Source organism: Lutra lutra, chromosome 10 (genome assembly GCF_902655055.1).
Source record: "Lutra lutra chromosome 10, mLutLut1.2, whole genome shotgun sequence".
NCBI lineage: Eukaryota > Metazoa > Chordata > Mammalia > Carnivora > Mustelidae > Lutra > Lutra lutra.
The window spans coordinates 53,782,169-53,810,155 of record NC_062287.1 but is presented as its reverse complement, the minus strand read 5'-3'; the positions used below and the strand labels follow the sequence as shown (position 1 = coordinate 53,810,155).

General features: G+C 39.8%; 1 protein-coding gene across 3 annotated transcripts in view; it reads left to right on the top strand.

Moving 5' to 3' along the window:
- The first annotated feature begins 7,256 nt into the window (after window positions 1-7,256).
- ACER3 (alkaline ceramidase 3) overlaps window positions 7,257-27,987 on the top strand; it is a 164,948-nt gene continuing 144,217 nt past the window's right edge. Inside the window, exon 1 of one of the 3 annotated variants that reach the window (XM_047690271.1) lies at window positions 7,257-7,490. In XM_047690271.1, coding sequence (XP_047546227.1) covers window positions 7,388-7,490 — 103 coding nt within the window. In that variant the 5' untranslated portion in view covers window positions 7,257-7,387. The remainder of the gene's footprint in view (window positions 7,491-27,987) is intronic. The other 2 variants (XM_047690270.1, XM_047690272.1) reach the window with 2 other exon arrangements.

Genomic DNA, 27,987 nt, shown 5'->3' with positions numbered 1-27,987 from the left:
ATCCCAGGGTCCTGGGATCAAGCCCCGCATCGGGCTCTCTGCTTGGCAAGGAGCCTGCTTCCTCCTCTCTCTCTCTCTGCCTGCCTCTCTGCCTACTTGTGATCTCTGTTCAATAAATAAATAAAATCTTAAAAAAAAAAAAAAGACTTTTATTTTATTTATTTGACAGAGAGAGAGACAGCAAGAGAGGGAACACAAGCCAGGGCTGGGGAGAAGGAGAAGTAGCTTCTTGCTGAGCAAGGAGCCCAATGTGGGGCTCTATCCCAGGACCCAGGGATCATGATCTGAGTCGAAGGCAGATGCTTAACAACAGAGCCACCCAGGTGCCCCAAGAAACTACAAGTTTTATACAACAGCATAGATGAATCTTAAAAGTATATTGTTGAGCCAAAAAAAAAAAAAAAGTCTAAGAAGAATGCTTACTCTATGAGTCTATTTTTATAAAATTCAAAAACATGCAAAATATGTACTCAGGGATACATTCATGTGATAAAAGTATACAAAGGTAAAAGAATGACACAAAATTCAGGGGGGGCCTTGCAGGGGCAGTCGGTTAAGTGTCCAGCTTGTGGTTTCAGCTCAGGCCCTGATCTCAGTGTCATGAGATTGAGCCCTACGTTGGGCTCTGCACTCAGTGCAAAGTTGGCCTGAGATTCTCTCTCCCTCTCCTTCTGACCCTCCCCATGCTCTCTCTCTCAAAAATAAATAAATAGATCTTTTAAAAAAACAAACAAAATTCAGGAAGGTGGTTGCTTCTGGAGGGAGAGAAGTAATGAGATTGGAGAAGGATACACAGGGCTTAAGGCATCAGTCATGTTCTAGTTCTCAAATAAGTTCTATCTTAATCAGGTTCTAGCTCATCATTATTCTTTTTTTTTCCTTAAAGATTATTTATTTATTTATTTGACAGACAGAGATCACAATTAGGCCGAGAGGCAGGCAGAGAGAGAGGAAGGGAAGCAGGCTCCCCGCTGAGCAGAGAGCCTGATTCAGGGCTTGATCCCAGCTGGTATCATGACCTTAGCCGAAGGAAGAGGCTTTAACCCACTGAGCCACCCAGGCGCCCCATCATTATTCTTAATATGTAGTCAGTTATGTATTATTTCTATATGTTATATATTTCATAATAAGACTATTTTTTATCCATATGTTGAAATTTCCCATAATGAACATGAGTACAGTCGGTTATATTAAACAGAAAGATAACAAATGTAATGCCATTTAAAAAACTGTTATGCTCTTGTAGCTTTTCTTACCCTGGCCTCTTTATATTGTTCATTCACCACATATTTGCTGAGGACTTACTCTGTCCCAAGCTGTATGTTGGGGATACAGTGATGTTACATAGTTCCTATACTCATAGAGCTTACCCTCATGGGGGCTCTTTTGTGTCCCTGTAAAATTCTCAGAGTTTGGCTTTCATGATCAATATTTTACAGATTCATTAGCAATGTTTGTTAATGTAGCTGTTAAGCACCTGTATTCTGAAGCTAGCTACTTAAATTCAAATCCTGGCTCTGCTACTAACTAGTTACATATATTTAGGCAAGTAACTTAACCTCTTTTTACTTTAATGACCTGAACTCTGAAATGGGTGAGAGAATAGTATCTACCTCATTGGGCTGTGTAAAATTTAACTCAGTTAGTATAATATAAAGAACCCAGGACAGGACCTGGCTCCTGGTAAATGTACCATAAATGACACCTATTGTTATTGTTTTTGTTCTTTAAATATTCCTTGAGCACCAGTTCTGTGTCAGGCCCCATGAGGGACTGGTGATACAGAGACAGAATGAGACTGAGTTTGGAGGATGGATTGCTAAACAGACTACCATGAAATGTGAGAGACGCTATAGTGGAGGGAAACCCAGGCTGCAGGACCATAGACGGGCCTCCAGCCAGCCTGGGGGGAGGGGCTCTTCCCTATCAGGGTAGTGTCTCCAAGAGAGTGACATACTAATATTCTCACATACAGGATCTAGTAAGTGCTGACAGGCTACCACAGATGTGCCTTGCCGTAAGAAGACAAGAGGCAATGTGTACATCATAAAATCACTTAATCTGTAAGCCTACACACTTCACTTGGTTTCTGTGTATCAAATTTTCCTCTGCAGTTAGGAAATGATACAACAAGTCTCATGTGGAAAAAATGGCTTACAGCTTGGATTTCTTTTGTTTCAGGAACTAGTAAAAAGGGTTTTCACTAGGAATCTAGTTGAAAGCTCCCAAAATTTGGATTCCTATTTGTTAGCTGAAAAACAAATACAGGAATTGGAAATAACATAAATATTCATTAATGAGGGAATAGTAACATGGATATATGATGCTTAAGTACATTGTGGTGTATCTATAATATCGAATATGATATAATTATTAATATGTTTACAAGGACGTTTTTATGGCATGAGAAATGCTTATGAAATATGAAACAGAAAGGCAATATTAGTTCTAGCATGTAAAAAAAATCCATAGAGGGGCGCCTGGGTGGCTCAGTGGGTTAAAGCCTCTGCCTTCGGCTCGGGTCATGATCCCAGGGTCCTGGGATCGAGCCCCACGTCGGGCTCTCTGCTCAGCGGGGAGCTTGCTTCCCTTCCTCTCTCTCTGCCTGTCTGTCTACTTGTAAACTCTGTCTGTCAAATAAATAAATAAAATCTTAAAAAAAAAAGATTAAAAAAAAAATCCATAGATAAAATGCTGGAAAAAAACAGACTTACATGTTAACAATGGTTATTGCTAGTTGGTGGGATTATGAATGATTTCCTTTATTTTTTTCAGAGTTTTCTAAACTTTCCAATATAAGAATATATTACTTTCTTTAAAAACACAGCTTTATTGGAGTACCTGGGTGGCTTAGTTGGTTAAATGTCTGACATCGGCTTGGGTAACGATCTCAGGGTCCTGGGAATGAGCCCCATGTCAGGCTCTCTACTCAGTATGGAGTCTGCCTCTCCCTCTGCCTCTGCACCCCATGCTCACGCATGTGCGCTCTCTCTCTCTCATATAAAATCTAAAAAAAAAAAAAAACAAAAAACCAGCCTAATTAAGATATAATTAATCTACTATACTGTTCAGCATTTAGAATACTTACTGTACATTTGAAAGTATACAATTTGGGGGCACCTGGCTGGCTCAGTCAGTGGAACATGAGACTCTTGATCTCAGGGTTGAGTTTGAGCCCCATGTTTGGTATAGAGACTACTTTAAAAAATAAAAAATCTTAAAAAAAAAAAGCATACAATTTTATTTTTTTTTGCATATTCAGAGTTGTGCAACCACTACCACATCTAATTTTAGAACACTTCATTGTCCCAAAAGAAAACTTGTACATATTAGCGATCACTTCCCATTCCCTGTTTCAGCCAACCACTGATTTACTTTCTATCTACTTTACTTACTGTCTAAAGATTTGCCTATTCTGGATGTTTCATACAAATATGTACCCTTTTGTGTTTGGCTTCTTTGATGTAGCATAATGTTTTCAAGGATCATTGATATTGTATCATGCATCCGTATTTCATTTCTTCTTATTGTCAAATAATATTCCATTGCATGGATAGTCTATATTTTATTAATCCATTCATCAGTTTCCACTCTTTGGCTCTCATGAATAAAGCTGCTATGAACATTCTTGTATAGTATTTTATGGCCAAGTTTTCAAATTCCTTGGCATACAGCTAAGAGTAGAATTGTTAGGTCCTATGGTAACTCTGGTGAGTATTCTGAAGAAGTACCAGACTGTTTCCCAAAGTGGTCATATCATTTTACATAACATCAGTGCACGAGGATTCAAATTTTCTGTCTTTGATAATATTTTTATTGTTTTTCTGATTATAGTCACCCTAGTGTATGTGAAGTGGCATCTCATCGTGGGTTTTTTTTTTTTTTAAAGATTTTATTTATTTATTTGACAGAGAGAGATCACAAGTAGATGGAGAGGCAGGCAGAGAGAGAGAGAGAGAGAGGGAAGCAGGCTCCCTGCTGAGCAAAGAGCCCGATGCGGGACTCGATCCCAGGACCCTGAGATCATGACCTGAGCCGAAGGCAGCGGCTTAACCCACTGAGCCACCCAGGCGCCCCTCATCGAGGTTTTGATTTGCATTTGTCCAATGGCAAATATGAGCATCTTTTCATGTGATTATTGGCATTTCTCTTCCTTGGAGAAATGTCTAGCCATATGCTTTGCCCATTTCTATGTTTTTTTGTGTGTTTTTATGAAGTTATAAAAGGTCTTTATATATTCTGAGTACAAGTCTCTTGTCAGATATATCATTTATAAATATTTCTTCCCCTTTTTGAGTTGTCTTTCCACTTTCTGGATGGTATTACTTGCAACAAAAAGTTTTGAATTTTGATGAAGCCCTAGTTACCTATTTTTTCTATCGTTGCTTGTGCTTTTGTTATTTTATATAAGAAATCACCAAGTAACCCAAGGTTACAAAAATTTACTTTTATGTAAACTAAGAGTTCTATAGTTCTAGCGCTTACATGTAACTCTATGATCCATTTTGAGTTAATTTAGTTTACTGTGGCAAAAGGAGTCTAATTTCATTCTTCTGCATATGGATATCCGTTGTCACAGCACCATTTATTGAAAAGGCTATTTTTTTCCTATTGAATTGTCTTAGCATCCTTTTTGGAAATCAACTGACCAAAAACTTAAGGGTTTGTGTCTGGACTTTTCATTCTATTCCTATTAATCTACATGTTTATCCTTATGCCAGTATTACACTCCCTCGATTAGTATAGATTTTTAGTACTGAAATTGGGAAGTGTGAGTCCTCCAACTTTGATCTTTTTCAAGATGGTTTTGGCTTTTTAAGTTCCCTTACATTTCCATGCATTGTTTTTATACTTGGGAAAATTTTGTTAGAAAGAGAGAAAGATAGACCTTGCTGATGGTACTATGAAATCCATTTTGTTTTCTGAGAGTGATACTACAGCAGTGCACCTGTTTTCTTGGTCAGGTGAATTTTTCTCTCCTAAATTTTGTCCTGGTTGTGGTAGTTTTTGTTTTTTTGTTTTTTCACTGTTGATGAAAATGTGATGAAATGTGCAAGGTATTGAATTAGTCAAGACTTCATCTCCTGCCTTCAGTCATTTGGCTGAGTCAGGGGTTCTTTCCACAACACCCTCAGTTTTTGTTTTTTTTTTTAAATTTTTATTTATTTAACAGAGAGAGCACAAGCAGAGAGAGTGGGAGGAGGAGAAGCAGGCTCCCCGCTGAAAAGGGAGCCAGATGCAGGGTTTGATCCAGAACCCCAGGATCATGACCAGAGCTGAAGGCAGCTGCCTAATCAACTGAGTCACCCAGGTACCCCACAACACCCTAATTTTTTATTTAGTCCACTCAAAATAGTATCATACTCTATTTTTGTGGTTTCTATGCTGTTTGTATTGTAATTTCGTCAGCAAATCCCGTTTTTTTTTTTTTTTTTTTTTTAAGATTTTCCAAGTAAATTCTACACCTAGCATATGGGGCTTGAACTCACAATCCCAAGATCAGGAGTCACATGCTCTACTGACTGAGCCAGCCAGGCGCTCCAACTCCAGCAAATCACTTTTGAGTATGTATTTCTGCATGTTCACTTTGAAAATACAAATAGATGTGCACTTATTCATTTATAAGTTATATATACATGATTATTATACATATTAAAAGCATACACAAAACATTTTAGAGGCTGAGATTTTAAAAATGCTTAGAAATAGAAGTTGTCTCACATCTCAATGCCTTTTATCCCTCTTGGATCTTTACTATTCATTTCAGCGTGTTCCAGCACCCAGCCTAGGGCCAGGTATATAGCAGAAGTTCAATGTCTCCTGTTCCAAAGAAAATCTTCAGATATCCTACTATATCTATTAATACACACTGCCTCTATTCCTAGGTTCTGCACCCTGAAAGTAAAGGTTTGCATCTATTGTCTGCTAGGGTCATTTTGCCCAGAGGCTGTGGGCGCATCTCCCTTTGTTTTCTCTTCTACCTGTGATTGCATCTTAACTGACTAGTTCCTTTAGAAAATAGCAATTGTATCATCCTTAACTATGATCTTCATTTCAAACTGCATGGTCAGGCATGTCCTGGGTGCCTAGACCATAAAGAATGATCTTATCCAGATGTATCACTGGAGAGGGTATGAACAAAGGGCAAGGGAGCTCTTGGGGGCGACAATTAGGAAGTGCTTCAGGAAGCTGGATTTTTTTTTTTTTTTAAAGATTTTATTTATTTTTGAGAGAGAGAGCATAACCAGGGGAGCGGCAGGCAGAAGCAGACTTCCCGCTGGGCAATGGGGGGATCATGACCCCAGTCTGAGGGAGACAGGCTCAATCATCTGAGAGCCACCCAGGTACCCAGGAAGCTGGATTTTAAAGGGCCAGGGGGAGTCAGCCAAATAGAGAAGAGAGGAAGGCAGTCCCAGCTGAACAGCAGGGCCAAATGCTGAGGTGGGAATGGACCCAGCACATTCTGAACTAGGGAAGAATTTGAGTAATTGAGCGCAAGGGGCCGGAAAGGTTGCATTTGTGTTTTTAAGAGATCCCTCTGGCAGTGCTGTGTAGTGTTAGAATCTTGAGGCTGGAGTAGGGGAGGCTGTTAGTGCCTGGAGAGTAGGGCAACATTATAGGTAGCCTGTGGAAACCTCCGGCATTGGAAGCCGAAACTGAACCAGCTTTAGGGCTTTGGCTGAATTCCTTTATTGGATCTCAACGCCCCTCTTTTTTTTTTTTTTTTTTTTTTGCTCCAGGGTTGTGACCCTTTCCCTTTGTTCCCAAGAGACACTTACCTCTACCTTTATCAGAAAATCACTGTTTGTTTCCTACAGTTCCCGGGGGCTGGGAGAGATCTGTTCCCGGGCTCCACTTGAGGCCTGCCCTCCAAGGAAGATACTAAGGTGCATCTCTGCACAGGTTTTATCAAGCCAGGGCTTGTGGAAGGCTTCAACCCACCCCGCCCTCGTTAAAAATCAAACCACACGGGAACAGACACAGGGATAAAGGCTCAGACACGTCCAGACAGAGAAACGCCTCAGGGTTATCAAGGAGCCCCTAACCTACAGCCAGGGGCGTGTCTGGGTGGGACAGGGAGCCCAGGGAACCGTCGCCCCCGCGGCTAGAGCACAGGCACGCCCTGGGAAGAAAGGGGCGGAGGAAAACCTCAGCGTCCTCGGGGTGGGCGGGGCGGCGGCCGGGCGCGGGCGGCCTGGTGGCGCCGGTGGGCGGGATCTCCCCGCCGGGTACTGCCGCTGACGGCGCCGGCCCCGCCCCTCGGGGGAGGGCGTGCGGGCGGCGAGTGCGGTGAGCGCGCGAGAAGGGCCCGAGCCGGCCTGGGAGCCTCCGGAGCCGAGCGCAGCGAGCGGCGAGCGCTTGGGTGGCGGCGGCGGCAGCGTGCGCGATGGCTCCGGCCGCGGACCGCGAGGGCTACTGGGGTCCCACGACGTCCACGCTGGACTGGTGCGAGGAGAACTACGCGGTGACCTGGTACATCGCCGAGTTCTGTGAGTGCGGGCGCCAGCGCCCGGGCCTGAGGCGGGAGGCAGGGAGGGAGGGAGGGCGCCGGTCTGAGGGGACACGCCGCGTGAGGAAGGCGGAGGGCGGACCTGGCCGCCAGGGGAGGCACTAGGCCTGTCCGGGGAGGTGGAGTGGGGAGCTCTGGCCTGGGGGCAGGAATGGGAGCGCTGCTGAAGAGGGGAGCGGACGGGGGAATCAGTGTGTCGGCTGAGGGGTGCCGGGGTCTGGACGGTTTGGGGGCGTTGAGTTTGGGGGAGTGGAAGAGAAGTGGGGAGCCCCCGCTGGACCTGAGGGGAGGCGTGAGGGGTAGGGCTAGGGTGGGAATTCCTGCCGGAGTGGAGGAGTGGGGCAGGCTTGGGCGGCCTGAGCGGAGGTTGGGAGAGTGGACACTGCTCGTTATGATGAGGGCCCGGGACACCTGCTCCTACTGTTGCTGCCACCACCTTCGGCCTAAGGGCACAGGAGAAAGGAACAGATCCTAGCTTAGTCTTATCCCAACCGTGAAGAGTCCCAGGTTTTTCCCTTCCTCTTCGTCTGTTCTCGTTGGACCTCGTCGGTCCCCGCCAGGGAAGGTGCCAGACTCTCAAGAACACAAGGGACCAAGACCCTGCGCCACTCTGCCTCCTTTAAGACTACCTAAGGCTTAGGGTTCATCTGAAGACACTACTTCCATTGCTTACACCTTCTGAGGACTTGGGGAACATCCTTCTCCAGCTGCTGCTCCTGACAGGCCCCAGTTGCCCCCGTGGGGGGTGGGGTGGGGTGGGGATGGTGTGTGTGTGTGTGTGTATTTCGCCAGATTTTATTCCACTAGGCTAGGGGAGCACAGGAAAAATCTGCCAGTTTTTAAAATGCAGTTTACTTTGGTTGAGTTTTGAGAGCACAGTGTTTGATCCTTCTTCTGGTACCTATCTGCTTCTGGCAAAGTACAGAGCATTTTTTGGGCTATTTCTTCTTTTAATTGGATCCACTTTCTCAGGACACGAAGCAACTCTTTTTCTTCGCTAACCTACCCTTTGTTGGGTCCTTTCCTCAGGCATTTGTTTGGCTTTCTAGGAAAGAGGCAAGAGTTTCCTGCTAGCTGATCCTACCTCCTTCTCTTCACAATAATTGACTAAATTAAAAAAAAAAAAAAAAACCAAAAACAAACCTGAACTCTTTGTAGTGTTCAAGATTTTAAACCATTCCTTTTAAACCATGATTTAGGCTGAGAGTCACTTATCCAGAACTACTGGTTTAAAGTAATAATTTTTACGTAGTGATGGAAGTATAAGGGCAAAGGGATCATTTGTAGTGTAATTACTTGGCAGCCCATGTGTTGGCAAGGAAGCGCTTTACCAGTTTGATGTTAGGTCATGTTGGCAAGCCCTTACGTGGTCCTGAGAAGGTCCGTGAGAGGAAGAATTTAAACCATGCTTTCTGAACTGGAAATGTGTAACATGGAAAAGAGAAACTCAAGGGTCTTCAAATTTTGGATGGGCTGTCATATAGAGCAGTTTAACTTTATTTCTCTAGAATGTGGAATTAGAGTGTATGGATGGAAACTAACGGTAGGGGAGAGATTTTGCTTCAACATAAGGAAACTTTTAAACCGAAGAATAATGGGATGGATTCAGGAGACATAGAGGTTCCTGAAAGTGTTGAAACAGACATTGCTCAACTAACTCACATGATTATTTTATGGAGAATTAATTGTTTAGTAAAGAAAAGGGGTTGGCTTTAGTTGGCCTTTAGGTCCTTTGCATATTTATGGGTGGATATATGTAATAATGGCTCTTAGTTTAGAACCAAGGATTAGAATCAAGAGAAAACTGACAGTTAAGTCATGTGAGCTATGAGAGTGCAAGATACTTCAGTTCTGCCAGATAGCTCTGAGAAATGGGAAATGGCTTTTGGTCTTACCGTTCTCCGAGGAGGAAACTGAGCAGACTGCAGGGAGGGTTTTGACATAGGAATCGGGGTGCAAGAAGAGGGTAAGTGAATGTTGGTTGTTGTTTGCACTTGTACCTTTGGAGAAAATTATTGGGAGGAAGTTAAGGTCAAGTTTTCTTACCTAGGAGGCAGTGGATATCTATCATATTTTGGAGTATGAGAACTTGATCTTTGAAAAATATGTTGGTTAATAATGGTGTGTTTAAAACAAATGTAGTTTTGGGTGCCTGGCTGGCTCGGTTGGAGAGTCTGCTTTCAACTCAGGTGGTGATCCAGGGTCCACAGGGAGTCTGCTTCTCCCTCTCTCCTCTGCTCATGCTTTCTCTCTCACTATATTGCTCTCTCTCAAATAAATACATAAATCCTTTTTTAAAAAGATTTATGTATTTATTTATTTGACAGAGAGAGAGAGAGAGAGAAAGATATATCACGAGTAGGCAGAGAGGCAGGCAGAGAGGCAGGCAGAGAGAGGGGGAAACAGGCTCCCTGCTGATCAGAGAGCCTGATGCTGGGCCTGATCCCAGGACCCTGAGACCATGACTTGAGTTGAAGGCAGAGGCTTAACCCACTGAGCCACCCAGGCACCCGATAAATTATTTAATAAAAAAAACCCAAGTGGGGTGGGGTATTGGGTGAGCCTGGTAGTGGGTATTAAGGAGGGCACGTATTGCATAGAGCACTGGGTGTGGTGCATAAACAATCTTGAAACACTGGCAAAATAAAATAAAATAATAAAAAAATATAGTTTTATCATTGTTCTAATATTTACAGTAATGATACAAATATTAAAGATAAGAATGGAGATAATAGGCATATCTAAGTGCTTACTATATACCACACTTTGCTAAGCACTTCATCTATCTTCTCTCATTCTTTTTTTTCTTTTAAAGATTTATTTATTATTTTAGAGAGCGAGAGCAAAAGAGAGAGTGGGTGAGCATTCACTTGCATGTGGGGCGTGGGGGGAGGCAAAGGGAAAGGGAGAGAATCTTAAGTAGATTCCCTCTTGAGCTTGGCTTGGGGGGTGCTCAGCAGTCTCAGACCCTGAGATCATAACCTAAGCCGAAATCAGATCAAGAGTCTGTAGCTCAACCTACTGGGCCACCAAGGTTCCCCTCTTTAATTTTTTTAACCTAAGGTTGCAAAATGTGGTGTGGAAATAGTATTCAAGTTGAGGTCTTATTCTAAAGGTACTATATGCCATATTCTATCACATTTTCATTTTGTCCCTATATGTAAGGGATGATGATAGATGAAAGAGTATACTATTGCAAAGGATAAATTGAATAATTTTTCAAGAATCTTATCTTTTAGCATTAGGCTCTGTGTATTTTGAATAATAAAAAAATGAGTTTCTGGAATTGCGTGTTCAGATGTGGCAGCAGTTCTGAGTCACTGAAATACCTGAAAATTTGACTTTTTATTTTTTAATATCACCCAAGATCAGTTCAAATTCTTCTTTTCTTCTTCCTCTTCTCTTTTTTCCCAAATTCCTTTTTTGCTTGAGCCTATTGTAAGGACAGGGGAAAAGGTAGAGTTTTTTTCTTAATTATAATTGCGAAATGATATATCCCTTGGTGTGGCAGAAGTTATAGGTACAGGCAGTCCTCACTCTTTATGGTAGTGACCATGCAACTTAAAATCTGGCCAAGTAGTCTTTCCTTTTTTGTTTTTTGTTTTTAAGATTTTATTTATGATCGAGAGAGAGAGAGAGAGATGGAGAGAGGGAACACAAGCATGGCGGGGGGTCGGGGGGAGCTGGAGAGAGAGAAGCAGGCACCCGCTGAGCAGGGAGCTGGATATGGGGTTTGAGACTAGGACTCTGGGATCATGACCTGAGCCAGAGACAGACACTTAAGGGCTGAGCCATCCAGGTGCCCCCTGGCAAACTAGTCCTAATAATCAATGGGAAAAGTTACAGTTGTTCTGAGAACTTCAATTTTTTTTTTTTAAATGTCTCTTCAGAAACTCTGCTTTTTTTTTTTTTTTAAAGATTTTATTTATGTATTTGACAGACAGAGATCACAGGTAGGCAGAGAGGCAGGCAGAGAGAGAGGAGGAAGCAGGCTCCCTACTGAGCAGAGAGCCCGATGCGGGGCTCTATCCCAGGACCCTGGGATCATGACCTGAGCCGAAGGCAGAGGCTTTAACCCACTGAGCCACCCAGGCGCCCCAGAACTTCAAAATTTTTTGTCAAACACCATAAACCCTCTTATTGTTGGTTATAAATTAGAGAAATGAAAAAAAAATAGCAAAACTATTATTTAGTACTCTGTAATTTAAAACATTAAAAACACTGATAATTAAAATGTGTTACTTCTTTGTACAAAAAGTTACCAGAAGTAGTTTGAACAGTGCTGGCTTTCTTGTCATGTAACATGTGATGTGGAATGAATGATTTTTCTATGCCTTAGTGAATTGTCATTCTCCTTTCTAAGTTTGGTTCAGCTTCAACATTTTACTCTTTGCACTTTCAATATTGTGAAATATCTCTGAGAGTTCTTCTAATGCAGAGTTTTTTGCTGGCATCATTTCTTCTGGTCCCTCTTCATCCTTTTCTGACAACCACTTTTTTCATTTATGTTAATAAGTTTGCCTTCAAGTTAGTCTGGCTGTTTATCTAGAGTCCCTCAGATGGCAGCAGTCAACATCATCGTTGTCAGCTATTTCTTTGATAACTGTTTATGTGTGATTGGAATTTTACTTCCAACATTATCACTTTTTGTTTCTTTGCTACACTTTCATCATTGTTGGCTATTTCCATTTTTTGCTTATTCATTTTTGTAAAATGTCACATACGTTCATTACCAGGAGACAAGGAGGCAACTCAGCTACACACTTGGCTGTCTGTACATGAACTGAATAACAAAGTGCAGTGAATAATCACCAGCCGTTTTTGCCTTAATTTTTTTTTTTTAAAGATTTTATTTATTTATTTGACAGAGAGAGATCACAAGTAGATGGAGAGGCAGGCAGAGAGAGAGAGAGAGAGAGAGGGAAGCAGGCTCCCTGCTGAGCAGAGAGCCCGATGCGGGCCTCGATCCCAGGACCCTGAGATCATGACCTGAGCCAGAGGCAGTGGCTTAACCCACTGAGCCACCCAGGCGCCCTGCCTTAATTTTTTGAAAAGATTTTATTTACTAATTTATTTTGAGAGAGAATGCACCTGCGAGGGGGTTGGAGGGAGTGGCAAAGGGAGAGGGAGAGAATCACAAGCAGACTCCCCACTGAACACGGAGCCTGATTCAGGATTCGATCTCACAACCTGCAGATCATGACCTGAGCCGAAATCCCGAGTTGGATGCTTAACTGACTGCACCACCAAGGAGCCCTTCAAACCACTTTTCAGACTTAGTAATGCTTGAAGGCAAAGAGCATTTTGAAGTCTCATCTTGGCTTAGTATTTACCTGTGTTGTCCAAGATATTAACTAGGAAGAATTTTCATTTGGTAGCACATATTGGAAGAAATGATAGTTTTTTTTTGTTTTGTTTTTTTTTTTTAATGGAACAGTAATTGGTATATGGGTAAATAAGAAGAATGAATACTTCAAATAGTAATTTGCGGAACTTTACTAAGCCAGAATACATAGAATAGTGAACGTTTAAATGAAAGTCTTGGGATGCCTGGAAGGCACAGTTGCTTAAGCATCTGCCTTCAGCATGGGTTATGATCCCAGGGATCATGGGATCGAATCCAGCATCTGGCTCCTTGCTCAGTGGGGAGCCTGCTTCTCCCTCTGCCTGCCTGTCTGTCTCTCTCCCTGACAAATAAATAAAATCATTAGAGAAAATAAATGAAAGTCTTGCCCAGTGCATTATTAGCTCTGGTTAAATTTTTAAGTTTTTTTTTTTTTTTAATTTTTAAGTTTTAATTCCTTTGATTTTGGGTTTACTCTATTCCTTTGCCAACTGTTTCTCCCTTAGTGGGAAAAAAAAACCTGACCTGGAGAGTTTTAGGTAGTGCAAAAGAGCATTTTAAAAGAAGTGGAGACATGGAGAAATATTTTAGGTCTGGCAAAATGATAGAGCCCAAAAGAGACAGCAGAAGCATTAAATAGTGACACAAAAGTCCTACATATATACTGCGGGGAAAGTTCATGGTATAATGACTCGGAGCCAGGATCAAGATTCCTATCTGAACTTTGCTCAGTTGAGTGTTGTGACTCTGGGCAAATCACTTAGTCATTGTTTGTATCGGCTTATTTTCTATAACATGAGAATAATGATATCTAAGAGGGTTAGGAGAATTAAATGGCATGGTATGTGTGAAAGTGCACAGTCAGGTGAAGTGCCTGGCCAATACAAGGTGCTCAATAAATATTAGTTGAATTGGAATCTAGTCAAAATAAGTCTAAAAAGTAAATCATACTGTGTTATAGTTGTGGCCTCCTCATCTGTAATGTTTAGTTTTATGTATAAACTTGGCTAGGCTATCATATCCACTAATTTAATTAGATACTAATCTAGGTGTTTCTGTGAAGGTATTTTATAAATGTTGTCAACATTTATCAGTTGATTTTAAGTAAAGATTATTCTCAGTGATGTGGGTGGGCCACATCCAGTCAGTTGAAAGGTTAAACTTTTGCGGGGGAGGTTTCTTCCTTGACTTAATTGACTCCTCACTTTAGCGGACCTTTCTTCTCTTTTCCTCCCTTTCATCCTTTTTTTCATTTGTTTGCATATATTGAAAATATACCAGAATTTGTAGATGTTTTCAATGGGATTGCTTTTGCACATGATGTTCCCTTGTCATTTGTAGCTACATTCACTCAGTGGATACCTCTTTAAACCTTGAGTGATTACTCCTTACAGGGTTGGGTGCTTCTCTTTCCCTTGGAAGACTTTAAAAAAAACTTTTTTTTTTTTTTTTAAAGATCTTATTTATTTATTTGACAGAGAGAGAGAGAGATCACAAGTAGGCAGAGACACAGGCAGAGAGAGTAGGGGAAGCAGGCTCCCTGCTGAGCAGAGAGCCCAATGTGAAGCTTGATCCCAGGACCCTGAGATCATGACCTGAGCCGAAGGCAGAGGCTTAAACCACTCAGCCACCCAGGTGCCTCTAAAAAAGGCTTCTTTAAAGAAAATTATTCATTTGGTAGAGAGCCTGCATGTGTGCGAGAGGAGGGAGGAGCAGAGGGAGAGGGATAAGCAGACTCTCTACTGATCGTGGAGCCTGATGTGGGGCTTGATCTCACAACCCTGAGATCATGACCTGAGCGGAAATCAGGAGTCAGACACTTAACAGACTGAGCCACCCAGGTACCCCTCCCTTCGAGGACTTTTTATTAACTGAAGGATAAAGGCCAAATTCTAACATGGCATGAAAACTCCTTTTTTTTTTAAATGAATATTTCACAACAGTCAAGAATTTTGTAGTGAATATCTGTTGCCTAGATTCTATTTTAACATTTTATTATGCTTGTTTTATACTTTTTTTTTTTAAGGTTTCATTTATTTGACAGAGCACAAGCAGGGAGAGCAGCAAGCAGAGGGAGAGGGAGAAGCAGGACCCTGGGATCATGACTTGAGCCAAAGGCAGCTGCTTAACTGACTGAGCCACTGAGGTGCCTCATGCTTGTTTTAGTGCATATCTGTCCATTTACCCATTCTTCTGTCAATTCACTTTATTTTTGACACATTTCAAAGTAAATTACAGACATCTATACACTTTCCCCTAAATCCTTTAACATGCCTATCATCAGTTCAATTCTTTTTTTTTTTTTAAGATTTTATCTATTTATTAGAGAGAGAGCATGAGAGAGACAGTGGGCATGGGCGGGGGAGGGAAAGGAAAAGGGAGGTGGAAAAGCAGACTCCCTGCTGAGCAGGGACCCTGGGATCATGACCAGACTTGATCACAGGACCCTGGGATCATGACTTGAGCCGAAGGCAGACGATTAACTGACTGAGCCACCCAGGTACCCTTAAAGATCAATTCTTTGTGGGTTTTCTTTGGATGTAAAATTTATATTTGAAGTTATGCACAAATTTTATGGTATATTTGCTGAAGTGCATACATTTGTGTAACCAAAACCTCTATTAGAATATGGAACTTTACTATCAAGGAAGAAAGTTCCTGGGGTGCCTGGGTGGCTCAGTGGGTTAAGCCGCTGCCTTCGGCTCAGGTCATGATCTCAGGGTCCTGGGATCGAGTCCCGCATCGGGCTCTTTGCTCAGCAGGGAGCCTGCTTCCCTCTCTCTCTCTCTCTCTGCCTGCCTCTCCATCTACTTGTGATCTCTCTCTGTCAAATGAATAAATAAAATCTTTAAAAAAAAAAAAAAAGGAAGAAAGTTCCTCATGCCTCTTCCATATTAATCCTCACCTTCACCTTCCCCTTCTCTCTAGGGCAGCCACTGTTCTGATGTTTCTACCCCCACCATAGATTAGATGTACCTGTTCTGAAACTGAATATAAGTGGAATCATGCAGTATTTACTGTTTGGTATAAGACTTCTTTCATTTAGCGTATGGTTTTTGAGATTTCACCAATGTTGTTGCAGGTTTTGGTAGTTCCTTTTTATTGCTAAGTGGTATTCCATTATATGAATATTCCATAGTCTATCAGTTTTCCTATTGCTGAACACCTGGCTTTTTTCAGGTTTTGGCAATTATAAATAAAGCTGCTATGAACATTCTTGCACAAGTTGTCTTTTGGAAATATATTTTCATTCTTATAGGTAAATAGTCAGGATTAGAATAAATGGGTCAGAGGGTTAATTGTGTGTTCAATTTTATTAGAAACTGCCAGATCTTTATTCAAAGTGGTTTTACATAGCGTTTTACATTTACAGCATTTCATCCACTTCCTCACCAACATTTGGTGTGTCTTTAATTTTCACCATTCTCTTAGTTATGTAGTTTTTAAACTCATTATGGGATCAGGTGTATTCTAAACTCTTTATCTTTGTTCTTCCATTTCCCTATAATTCCTGCTTTCCTTGAATATACTCTTGCCAAAACATTGTTTATGTATTATGTTTATATTTTGGTGCACTTTTCTTTTTTTTCTTTTTTTTTGGGTGCACTTTTCATTGTTTGTATTCTTCCCATGAGAGATAATAGTAAATGGTTTTTTAAAGCCATGAAGTTTGGGAGGTGGCTTATTATTCAGCAATAAGTAACTGAAATAGTGTCTAAAGTTGAGTTGTTTTTTTTTCTTTTTTAAAGATTTTACTTACTTATTTGACAGAGATCACAAGTAGGCAGAGAGGCAGGCAGGCAGAGAGAGGAGGAAGCAGGCTCCCTGCTGAGCAGAGAGCCCAATGTGGGGCTTAATCCCAGGACCCTGGGATCATGACCTGAACCCAAGGCAGAGGCTTCACTGAGCCACCCAGGCACCCCTAAAGTTGAGTTTTGAGCAATTTTGATTTCCTGTTGTGTAAACTCAGAGTATGCCAAATCACACCATACATTTTATTCTTAGAGGATGAAACTTTAAAAATAATAATAAAGTTTAATATAGGCCCTCTCTTTGAAAATTTCAGAGAATTTTTCTAAGCATCATTTTATTTATCCCTATAATACACTCATAAGACTCAAAAGAGGCATTTTATCCAGTGAAAATAAATAAGTACTTTAAGGTTGAAATAATTCAGTTGCATGACTGGAAAAATTTTTGACGCATTATAGGTGTGAACTCTATCTTAAAGTTCTTTAACTTTTCAGAGCAAGCTGCTTTTAACAGCAAGAGGAAAGACTGAATGGACTCAAAACAGAACTCTTAACATTGCACTTGTTAAAATCTTGATACTGCTGTAAAAACTGTCTTATGGCTGGAATTCATTCATTTCTACAAAACAATAAGGAGACATTCTAGGTAAGATAGTCTTCGCAAACGAAATATTACAGTTTGAGGCTATTTTACCTGCTGGGTAGCAATTGCTCCCCACCCCCACCCCCTTTTTAAAGTAGACAGGAGGACAGTCTGGTTTTGTTGTCTGATATCCATTTGATCCCTGGAATTCCTTTAGTTAGTTTTGCCAATTGGATGTTCAGTGTTCTTTTACTACTCTAGAAATATCCAACTTAGGTTAAGTGTCTCAGTTAAGTGTCTGCCTTTGGCTCAGGTCACGCACAATCCTGGGGTCCTGGGATTGTGCCCTGCATCTCCCATCTCAGTCTTCCTGCTCAGCAGGGAGTTTGCTTCTCCCTCTCCCTTTCCCCTGCTTGTTTTCTCTCTCTCTGTCTCTGTCAAATAAATAAAATCTTAAAAAAAGAAACGTCCAACTTAAAGCTTGACAATCAAAGAGAATTATGACCTTGATAAAGGACTGTTCTTTTTTTATCTTTAATTTTATTTTTTATAAACATATATTTTTATCCCCAGGGGTACAGGTCTGTGAATCGCCAGGTTTACACACTTCACAGCACTCACCATAGCACATACCCTCCCCAATATCCATAACCCCACCCCCCCCTCCCAATCCCCCTCCCCCCATCAACCCTCAGTTTGTTTTGTGAGATTAAGAGTCACTTATGGTTTGTCTCCCTCCCAATCCCATCTTGTTACATTTATTCTTCTCCTACCCCCTTAACCCCCCATGTTGCATCTCCTCTCCCTAGGACTGTTCTTTTTTTAAAGAGCATTCATTAAATAAACATTTAGCCCCCTCTTTGCCTTTCCTTCATCCCATTTCTTCCTTTTTCTCCAGAGATAACCACTATCCTTAGTTTATTGTTTATCATTTCCTAGCTTTTCACCATATGCATTTCTAAAAATACACTGTTTAGGTTTCCTTATTTTATAGTCTGTATAAGTGGAATTGTACTGTGTATGTGTGTGTTTATTCTTCAACTTGCTTTTCTCAATTATGTATCATCCTTGTTCCCAAGAATTATCTCTGTTGAGATCTCTTGATGGATTTAGATATAGTTCATTTATTTTTACTGTTTAGAATTCTACTGTAGGGCGCCTGGGTGGCTCAGTGGGTTAAGCCGCTGCTTTCGGCTCAGGTCATGATCTCAGGGTCCTGGGATCGAGTCCCACGTTGGGCTCTCTGCTCAGCAGGGAGCCTGCTTCCTCCTCTCTCTCTGCCTGCCTCTCTGCTTGCTTGTGATCTCTGTCTGTCAAATAAATAAATAAAATTAAAAAAAAAAAAGAATTCTACTGTATGAATATGTTGATTTACCCATTCTTCAGTTTTTGGATGTTTTTTGTTTTCAGGTTTTGGCTATTACAAATAATGTTATAACCTTCTTGTACATGTTCTAGTATACACAAATTAAGAGTTCTTGTATATATTGACAAGTATAATGGTTAGATTGTAGGGCATGCCCATATTCAACTTTTACTTTTAGAAGATCAGAAGTTCTCATGTTTTTTGTCTCATAACCTCTTTTATACATTTGAAAAATTATTGAGGACCCTGAAGAGCTCTGTGAGTTAATAAATCTTTTGGTATTTATTATATTAGAAGTTAAAACTAAAAAGATTTAAAAGGCTCTCTCTGGCAAATAAATAAATAAAATCTTAAAAAAAAAATTAGTTTTTTCATTTTCTTTTTCTACCCAGAAGTAGAAATACTGGATTTTATGGCATTTCTATTTTTAATTTTTGGAGGAACTTCCATACTGTTTTCTGTAGAGGCTGCAATTTACATTCCTACCAGGAGTGTGAGGGTTCCCTTTTCTCTGTATCTTCCCCAACACTTGTTATTTCTTGTCTTTCTGATATTAGCCATGCTGACTGGTATGAGGTGATAATCTCATTGTTTTGATTTGTATTTTTCTGATGGTTAGTGATGTTGAGAGTCTTTTCATGCATCTGTTGGCCATTTGTATGTCTTCTGTGGAGAAATGTCTATTAGGTCTTCCTCCCATTTTTTTTAAATTAATTTTATTTATTTTTTTAAACATATAATATATTTTTATTCCCCAGGGGTACAGGTCTGTGAATTGCCAGGTTTACACATTTTACAGCACTCACCATAGCACATACCCTCCCCAATGTTCATAACCCCACCCCCCCCTCCCAACCCCCTCCCCCCATCAACCCTCAGTTTGTTTTATGAGATTAAGAGTCACTTATGGTTTCTTTCCATTTTTTAATTGGATTGTTTGGGGTTCTTTGGATTGAGTTGTGTGAGTTTTTAAATATATTTTGGATATTAACCCCTTATCAATACATCTTTTGCAAATATCTTCTTTCATTATTAGGTTGCCTTTTCATTTTGTTGATGGTTTCCTTTGCTGTGCAAGAAAACTATACATAATTACAGTGTATGATTTGCTAAATTTTGACAGATGTACTCCTGTGAACCCATCACCACAACCAAAATTTAAATATACTCATCATCCCAAAGAGTTTTCCTGTGCACCTTTGTTGCTTCATTGGTTGTTTCAGGTAGGAGGGTAAATGTGGTCCTTATTACTCTGTATTAGGTGGACATGTAAATCCTATTTACAGCCTATATTTCTTGTTATTGTCTTCTGTAAGAAGTCTTCCTTAATTATTTGGTAAACATGCTGTGTAGGTATCTTCATAAAATTGCTCTACCAACTATGAGACTAGTACAAAGCCATGTGTACCATCAGTAAATGGTTTGCTTCTTTAAGAGATTGGACAAAAATAACGGCACTAATTCTAAAAATGACGTGAAATTTAAGTTGTATATTGAATTTCTGCTTTAAAATCTGTTTTGTTCCTTTTGTCTGGCCTATTTTTTACCCAGGCTTTTTTTTTTTTTTTTTTTTTTACTGTCAGCTATTTGCCCTTATGTTTAAGGTGTTTATCCTATAAAGCAGATAACTTTCTTTTATTGTTAAAATTCAGTCTTATTTTCTGCTTTCTGTGACTACGGATATATTTTTATTTCCACCCTTTTTAAAAAAAAAAGATATTTGTCTATTTGACAGAGAGCAAGAGAGAGCACAAGCAGGGAGAGCAGCAGGCAAAAGGAGCGGGAGAGGCAGGCTCCCTGCTGAGCAGGGATGTGGGGCTCAATCCCAGGACCTTGGGATCATGACTTGAGCTGAAGGCAGATCCCAACCGACTGAACCACTTGGGCATCCCATATTTCCACCCTTTTTTATAATGCTTTTTATTCTACATCTATATTTCTTGCCTTCTTTTGGCAGTGATAGGTTTTTTAATTTCTTTCTCCCCTCTACGGTTTGGAAGCTACTGGTTTGTTCTAGTTCTGGTATTTATTTAAGTATTTTTTTAATACATGTTTGACTTAAAGTCCAAACTTATTTCTTCTCTCATTTTAGGTAATTGAAAGAAGCTACCTTAACTTTATGTATGCTCCTCCTAACTTACATGTCATTTATTTATTTATTTGCCAGAGATAGAGTAAGAGAGAGCAAGTGCATCTTATTCAGTATGTAGTTCCACCTTGGATTAAGTCTTTGCTGCATAACAAATTTCTATTTATGTAATGGCTTAAAGTAACACATATTTATAGTTTCACATTTTCTATGGCTTAAGAGTGTGGGCCTGGCCTAGCTGGGTCATTTGTTTAGAGATTCGCAAGGCTGCAATCAAGGTGTTGGTGGGGGCTGTGGTCTCATCTGAAGCTTGAAGAGGGAAGCCTTTACTAGCAGAATTTGGTTCCTGGTGGTTGTTGGATTGAGGCTTTGGTTTCTTGCTGGCTTTTGGATGGAGGCTACTCTTAGCTCCTGGAACCTGCCCTTGGTTCCTTGTTACATGAGACCCCCCAGAATAGGCAGCTCAACAATGTGGCAGCTTGCTTCTTCAATGCTAGCAAGGGAGTAAGAGACTCCAGCAAGATGGGTGCTGCAATCTCATATAATATTATCACGTACATGTAATTATGTATATCTCATCATCTTGCTATATTCTGTTGGTTAGAAGCAAGTCACTAGTTCTGCCTACGTACAGAGGGAGGGAGTTACACAAGGGCTTGGATACTAGGAGGTAAGGATTCTGGTGGCCACTTTATTAATTAATTAAAGTATTTATTTGAGAGAGAAGAGAGCGAGCAATTGAGGGGGGCATGGTGGCGAGGGGCAGAGGGAAAGTCTTAGGCAGATTCCTCACTGAGCTTAGAGCCCCACAGGGGGTTGAATTCCATGCCCCCAAGATTAGGACCCGAGTTGAAACCAAGAGTTGGACACCCAACTGACAGTACCACCCAGGTGCCCTATTTATTTAAAAAAATATATTTTTTAAATTTCTTATATAGAGAGCGTGTACATAAGCACGGTGAGGGGCAGAGGGTGAAGGGGAGGGAGAGGGACAAGCTGACTCTGGCTGTGTGCAGAGTGGCTGCTCTGTTGGATCCCATGGCCCCCTGAGATCAAGACCTAAGCCAAGACCTGAGCCCGAAGAAAGTTGCTGGTTAACTGACTGAGTGACCCCAGCGCCCCCTGGTGGCCACTTTAGAATATGCCTGTCACAAACCTTGTGTTTATACTTCCAGAGGAGGTAATTGTTTTTATTGTTTTATTTGTTTTCTCTTTTAAACTAGATCACTATGGAACAACTTTCTTACTGTTTTCTGTGCTACTGGGTGGTTGCTTTTCTGTTTCATTTAACTACTGAGTAGGTAGTCCCTCAAGCATTTCATGTAGATGATCTCAGATCCAGTTCCCATCCTTCCATGGTCCAGTGCCTTATCTCTTATTCCTTTGTGAGCATTTGAAATTCTACTTTCTATGATAATGAGACAGCCAATTCACTGCCCTACCTCTTTCCCCTTGTAGAACAGTCATAGTGATTTTCTTGGTTCTTAGTTTTTCCCTCTGGGAATTACCTTTAGTCTTTTGGGAGTTGAATTGTGCATTGAAAAATATATTATTAAACTTTATCCAGCATGTCTAGGTGTTTGTAAGAGAGGATTTTTGGGGTGTCTGCCATATTGCTTAATAGCTATTTCTTTATTTTAGCTAACGATTTATACATTTCAAAACTAGAAATACTATTAACTAAATAAAAATGTGTGCTTACAGATATATAAGATAAGAACTTCAGATAGTGAGTATTGGCACATTTGCAATATAGAGTTGAGAAGTATAATGGATAAAGACTTTCACAAACTGGCCGTTGATGACTTTTCTGATGTAATCTCTTGCCTTTCTAAACACTTGCACTTTATACTTCAGCAATATAATTCAGCTTTTATTTCCTCAAGCACAGAATGCAGCTTCATCGTTTCCTGTGTTTGCATATATTATTCTTTCCCATCTGGAATGTCCTGCTTTATCTCTCTCATCTCTCTTTACTTGGTTAATTCAGCCTTTTAAATTTTTTTCTTTCACATTCGTTTTTTCTCTTTAGCATTTTAAATTATTATATTTTTCATTTCTAAAGGCTTTCTTTTTTAAATCTACCTGACAATTTCTGATAGTTCTTTAGTTTTTGTTTTTGTTTTTGCTTTGTTTTATTTCCTTAAACATATCAAACATTTAATATCTTATATCCATTAATTCAATATCTTTCATCTTTGTCTGTTTCTGTTGCTTGTTTTGCTGTTCTTCTTTTATGGCTGTTGTGTTTCCTTATGTGCTCTTACGATTTTTTTGTGTGTGCTCTTATGATTTTTGATGATTTCATTTTTCTGTAGACTTGGGAAGTCTTTGAGACCATGTAAAGTCAATAAAAGGAGGGGCCCTAGTTCATTGTATCCCAGGGTTTGTTAGAGTGTTTACTATATGAGACTTTCAGCAAATATTTATTGAATGAATGATGTGTATACGTTTCACAGGGTATTGTAATTATAAATATGTCTATATTCTCCAATATATTGATAATGCCTCAAGTTAAAAAACTTTTCAGCTTTAACTCAGTATCCATAGCACTTAGCACAGTATTTTAATATAGATTAAGTTCTTAGTAAATGTTGTGGGTTAAACCAGTGAGAAATTGCTTGGCATATTCTGCCCATTGTAATCTATAAAATAAAAAAGATTTATTTTTCCTTTGTTGTCATTTGAAGCCATTACTAGTGGAGATAAAGAAATGATGAATCAACTCAGATAACCAGAAGTATGTCTTGATCATGATTGATTAAAGCAGAACCTTTTTCCAGACTGAACTACAAAACCAAAACTTTTTTTAAGTTTATTTATTTAAATAATCTCTACACTCAACTTGGGGCTTGAACTCACTATCCCAAGATCAAGAGTTGCATGCTCTTCCAATTCAGCCAGCCAGGCACCCCTAAAACCAGAACTTTCGAAGTCCGGTGTCACTGAAGGCTGATCATATTATCAACTATCCAAGTACTTAACTGATTTCAGGGCATTGTGAATATAGAAGTATTCAACAAATATTTACTAAATATCTGCTATACATATAGTACTTTGTAATGTTGTATGATGGATTTTTTTTTCCCCAGTAGATTATGTGCTATGTGAGGTATAAACTTAAAATTGTGAAAAGGTGACTAGCAGAAAAGATAAGTGATTTGTTTCAGCAGTAAAAGAATTGCCTTAAGACAGTATCATTTCTTTAGTCATAATGGATCACAGATTAATAAATTCTTTTTTTTTTTTAATTTTTAAAAGATTTTGTTTATTTATTTATTTGACAGAGAAAGACACTGGGAGAGAGGGATCACAGGCAGGGGGAGTGGGAGAAGGAGAAGCAGGCTTCCAGCTGAGCAGGGAGCCCGATGTGGGGATCGATCCCAGGACCCCGGGATCATGACCCAAGCTGAAGGCAGACACTTAACGACTGAGCCACCCAGGCATCCCCAGATGAATAAATTCTATAGACGTTCAGATGAGTCTAGTATAATTGCCAGAATTACATGGTTTTTTGGTTCTTAAGATTTATTAGGATAGACCAACGCTTATGATTGTGTCTCTCTTACTCTCTTTCCTTTTTCTTTTTCTTTTTCTTTTTTCATGTTGTGGTATTAGGAACATAGCTTGTTAAAGAGCAAATGACATGAGATTAATCTAGATCTTCCCACTTGGGAGCAGTATGACACTAGGAAAATTTCTTAATCTTGCCAGATACGTAAAATAAGAATGATAAGCTCACAAGGTGATATTTTATATTAGAAAGATTATGTAAATTAGGTCACTAGTTTGGTTCCAGGCATTTAAACTCAATAGATACTAGTACTCTTCTGCTTTATTCTTTTTCTTTTATTATATAATTTGTGTGATTTTTTCACTATTTCATTCTCATTCTTTTTTAAATAAAATAAAAAATCAACTTTAAAATAAAGTCAGTATTCAGATTAAAGATTATAATGGAAAAGACCATGCAAATACTCCAGTTATATGTATGTGTGGGTGTAAGAGCATTGCTGTTTTAGTTGGATCACAGAGAAACCTTGTTTGCTACATGGGACACTTGTCTTGGCTGACCTATCTCATTTTCTCTGTTTTTTTTTTTTTTTTAAAGATTTTATTTATTTATTTGACAGAGAGAGATCACAAGTAGATGGAGAGGCAGGCAGAGAGAGAGAGAGAGAGGGAAGCAGGCACCCTGCTGAGCAGAGAACCCGATGCGGGACTCGATCCCAGGACCCTGAGATCATGACCTGAGCCAAAGGCAGTGGCTTAATCCACTGAGCCACCCAGGCGCCCCTCTCTGGTTTTCTTTAAAGCAGTTTTTTTCAGACATTTAAAAGCTGACACTTGGGCAGTGAATACCCTGAAAAAAAGTCTTGTTCCAGTGGAAATTGACCCAAAGTTATTTGGGTAGAACTAGAACAGTTCTTTGGGGGCAGGATGAGGGAGAGGGAAAGAGAGAATGTTAAGTAGGCCCCATGCCCAGTGTGATGAGGGGCTTGAGCTGAAATCAAGAGTCTGATGCTTAACTGACTGAGCCACCCAGTTGCGCCTAGAACAATTCACTTGAGAGATTTGGGAATTCAAAAAATTAAAAAACTTGTATTTTATAGTCTTTAATTTTTTCCCTACTGCTTAGGAATTTGATTTAAATTAAACGCTGTTTAAGACATTAAGTTAGATGAAATAAATTCATAAACTTATATTTTACTTAATGTTAAGTTCTGTTGGAGCAAGTATTTAGTTGCTTACGGTCTTAAAGAATGAGATAACTGAACATTAACAACTAATTATACATTTTCAAAAACAATTCCTCAACTCAGATAGCTTTTCATGTTTAGGAAATGCATATCTCAGTGATTTATTTTCATTATTCATATTGATTTGGAAGCTGACCAAAAGAAATGAATTATTTTTATTTCATTTTCCAGAAAACTTTGAAATTACCAGGAAGTTAAAGATATATAATTCAATAAATATTTAAGAAATATATTTATAACCATCAATTAGAATAAAATCACTAAGACATTTAAATTACTTTATTTTACTTTAAATTCTAAATTATTCATAATTATTATGATAAAATAAAATGTTTTACTTAATTTTTTTTCACTTTGTGGATTTTTTTTTTTTTAAGATTCACTCATCCACTTTAGAGAGAGAGCGAGGGCATCGAGGGGCAGAGGGAGAGGGAGAGAGAAACTTTAGCAGACTCCTCGCTGAGCTTGGAGACCAACATGGGACTCCATCTCACGACCCTGAGATGACGACCTGAGCCAGAGCCAAGGGTCGGATACTTAACTGACTGCACCATCCAGGAGCCCCTCATTTTAAGGATTTTTCTTTTTTCTTTTTTGAAGATTTTACTTATTTGAGAGAGAGTTTGAGAGAGAGCATGGGGAGGGGAGGGGCAGAGGGAGAGGGAGAAGCAGACTCTCTGCTAAGCAGGGAGCCCAATGTGGGGCTCAATCCCAGGACCCTGGGATCCTGACCTGAGCTGAAGGCAGATACTCAACCAATTGAGGCACCCAGGTGCTCCTCACTTTGTGGATTTTTAAAAAAAATGAAATAGGACATTCTAATCGAAATCAACGTAAGAATAGGAAATAGTTTATAAAATGGAAAGAAGACAGGTTATTAGTACCCCTGCATTTGAATCCTGATTTTGCCTTGTTCAAGCTGTACGATCTTGTATATATTAGGACAAATTGCTTAATTTTGATTTCACTTTCTTTAGCTGTCAGATTTGATTAAAAATACCTTATAAGTTGGTTTTGAGGATTAAGTTAGACAAAGTAATGACCTTTTGCATTCTAAAGTACCATATAAAATGTTGGATAATAGTTTTCTTAAGTATTTAGAGTATCAGATTATGCACTTAAATTTAAACTTCCTTTTCATCCATGAACTGAGAAAGTATTCATTTTTCGGTTTTAAAATGTCTCCTTTTTTGCTACAACTAAACTCTCCCTAATGTGGTGTCTAAGCCTCATAATTGATGCTCATATAATTGTGGAATGAAGGAATGAATATGTTCAACCTCTTGATATCAACATTATGTATTGTTATTAACCTCTTTACTAGATAAGTGGATATGGATGCCTTTGTAACTTATTTCAGGAAGCCTCATCAAGACGTAGAGATATCGGGGCACCTGGGTGGCTCAGCCGGTTAAGCATCTGCCTTCAGCTCAGGTCATGATCCCAGGGTCCTGGGATCAAGCCCTGTATTGGACTCCCTGCTCAGCGGGAAGCCTACTTCTCCCTCTCCCACTCCCCCTGCTTGTGTTCCCCCTCTTGCTATCTCTCTCTCTGTCAAATAAATAAATAAAATCTTTTTTTTTTTTTAAAGATTTTATTTATTTATTTGACAGAGAGAAATCACAAGTAGGCAGAGAGGCAGGCAGAGAGAGAGGAGGAAGCAGGCTCCCTGCTGAGCAGAAAGCCCGATGTGGGGCTTGAACCCAGGACCTGGGATCATGACCTGAGCCGAAGGCAGCGGCTTAACCCACTGAGCCACCCAGGCGCCCCTAAAATCTTTTTTTTAAAAAAAGACATAGAGATATTAACTTAAGCCCTCAAATAATGGCATAGGCATTAATTGCTGCAGACTTGGGAGGCAGCCTAGTTTAATTGATAGACCTATACCTTGGGCTTGAGTCCAGTTCTGCCCCTTCTTGGTTGAGCAAAAGTGGACAAGTCATTTAATCTTTTGAGTCTGGGTTTCTCTAGTCTGCTCCTTAGTGGAGTTACTTTGGGAATTTAATGTTAGTGTATGTGAAAGTATTTATAGACTATAAAACAGTATAAGATACAGAAATTTTTGTTGTATTAAGATTGACAAGAATATTAGCTGAGCCATATGGCTTATTTTTACAATCATGAAAGTGTACAGAAAATAGTATTGCAAAGATCTTTCAAGTTTGGGTATTTGAAAGGACTCATGAGTCTCCATATTTACCTAAGGCTTTTGTTTAAAGGATTTGGTGTAGCAAGAGAAAGAGAGAGTGGAGAAGCATTAAGAATGTGGGGGACATTAAGGGGAAACTGTCTAGAATCCTAATTTGTACACAGGTCCATTTCATCCTTGGATTGACCACCAAGGTGTGTGTGATAAATCCTGGGTTGTGGAGAGCTCAAGGCAGTTCATAGTGGGGTATTTTTATGTTGCTCTGGTCATGTAGTCAAGCCTGGCTGGCTAACCAGTTCTATCAGGTGAAAATATGTCAGTAAACAAACTGGTTTACAGGTCACCAGGTAGTTTTGGACCTGAAACAGCACATCATAAATCTAATTGACCTTATCTTGTCCAAGAGCCAGATAGCCAGATGTACTCAGAGATGA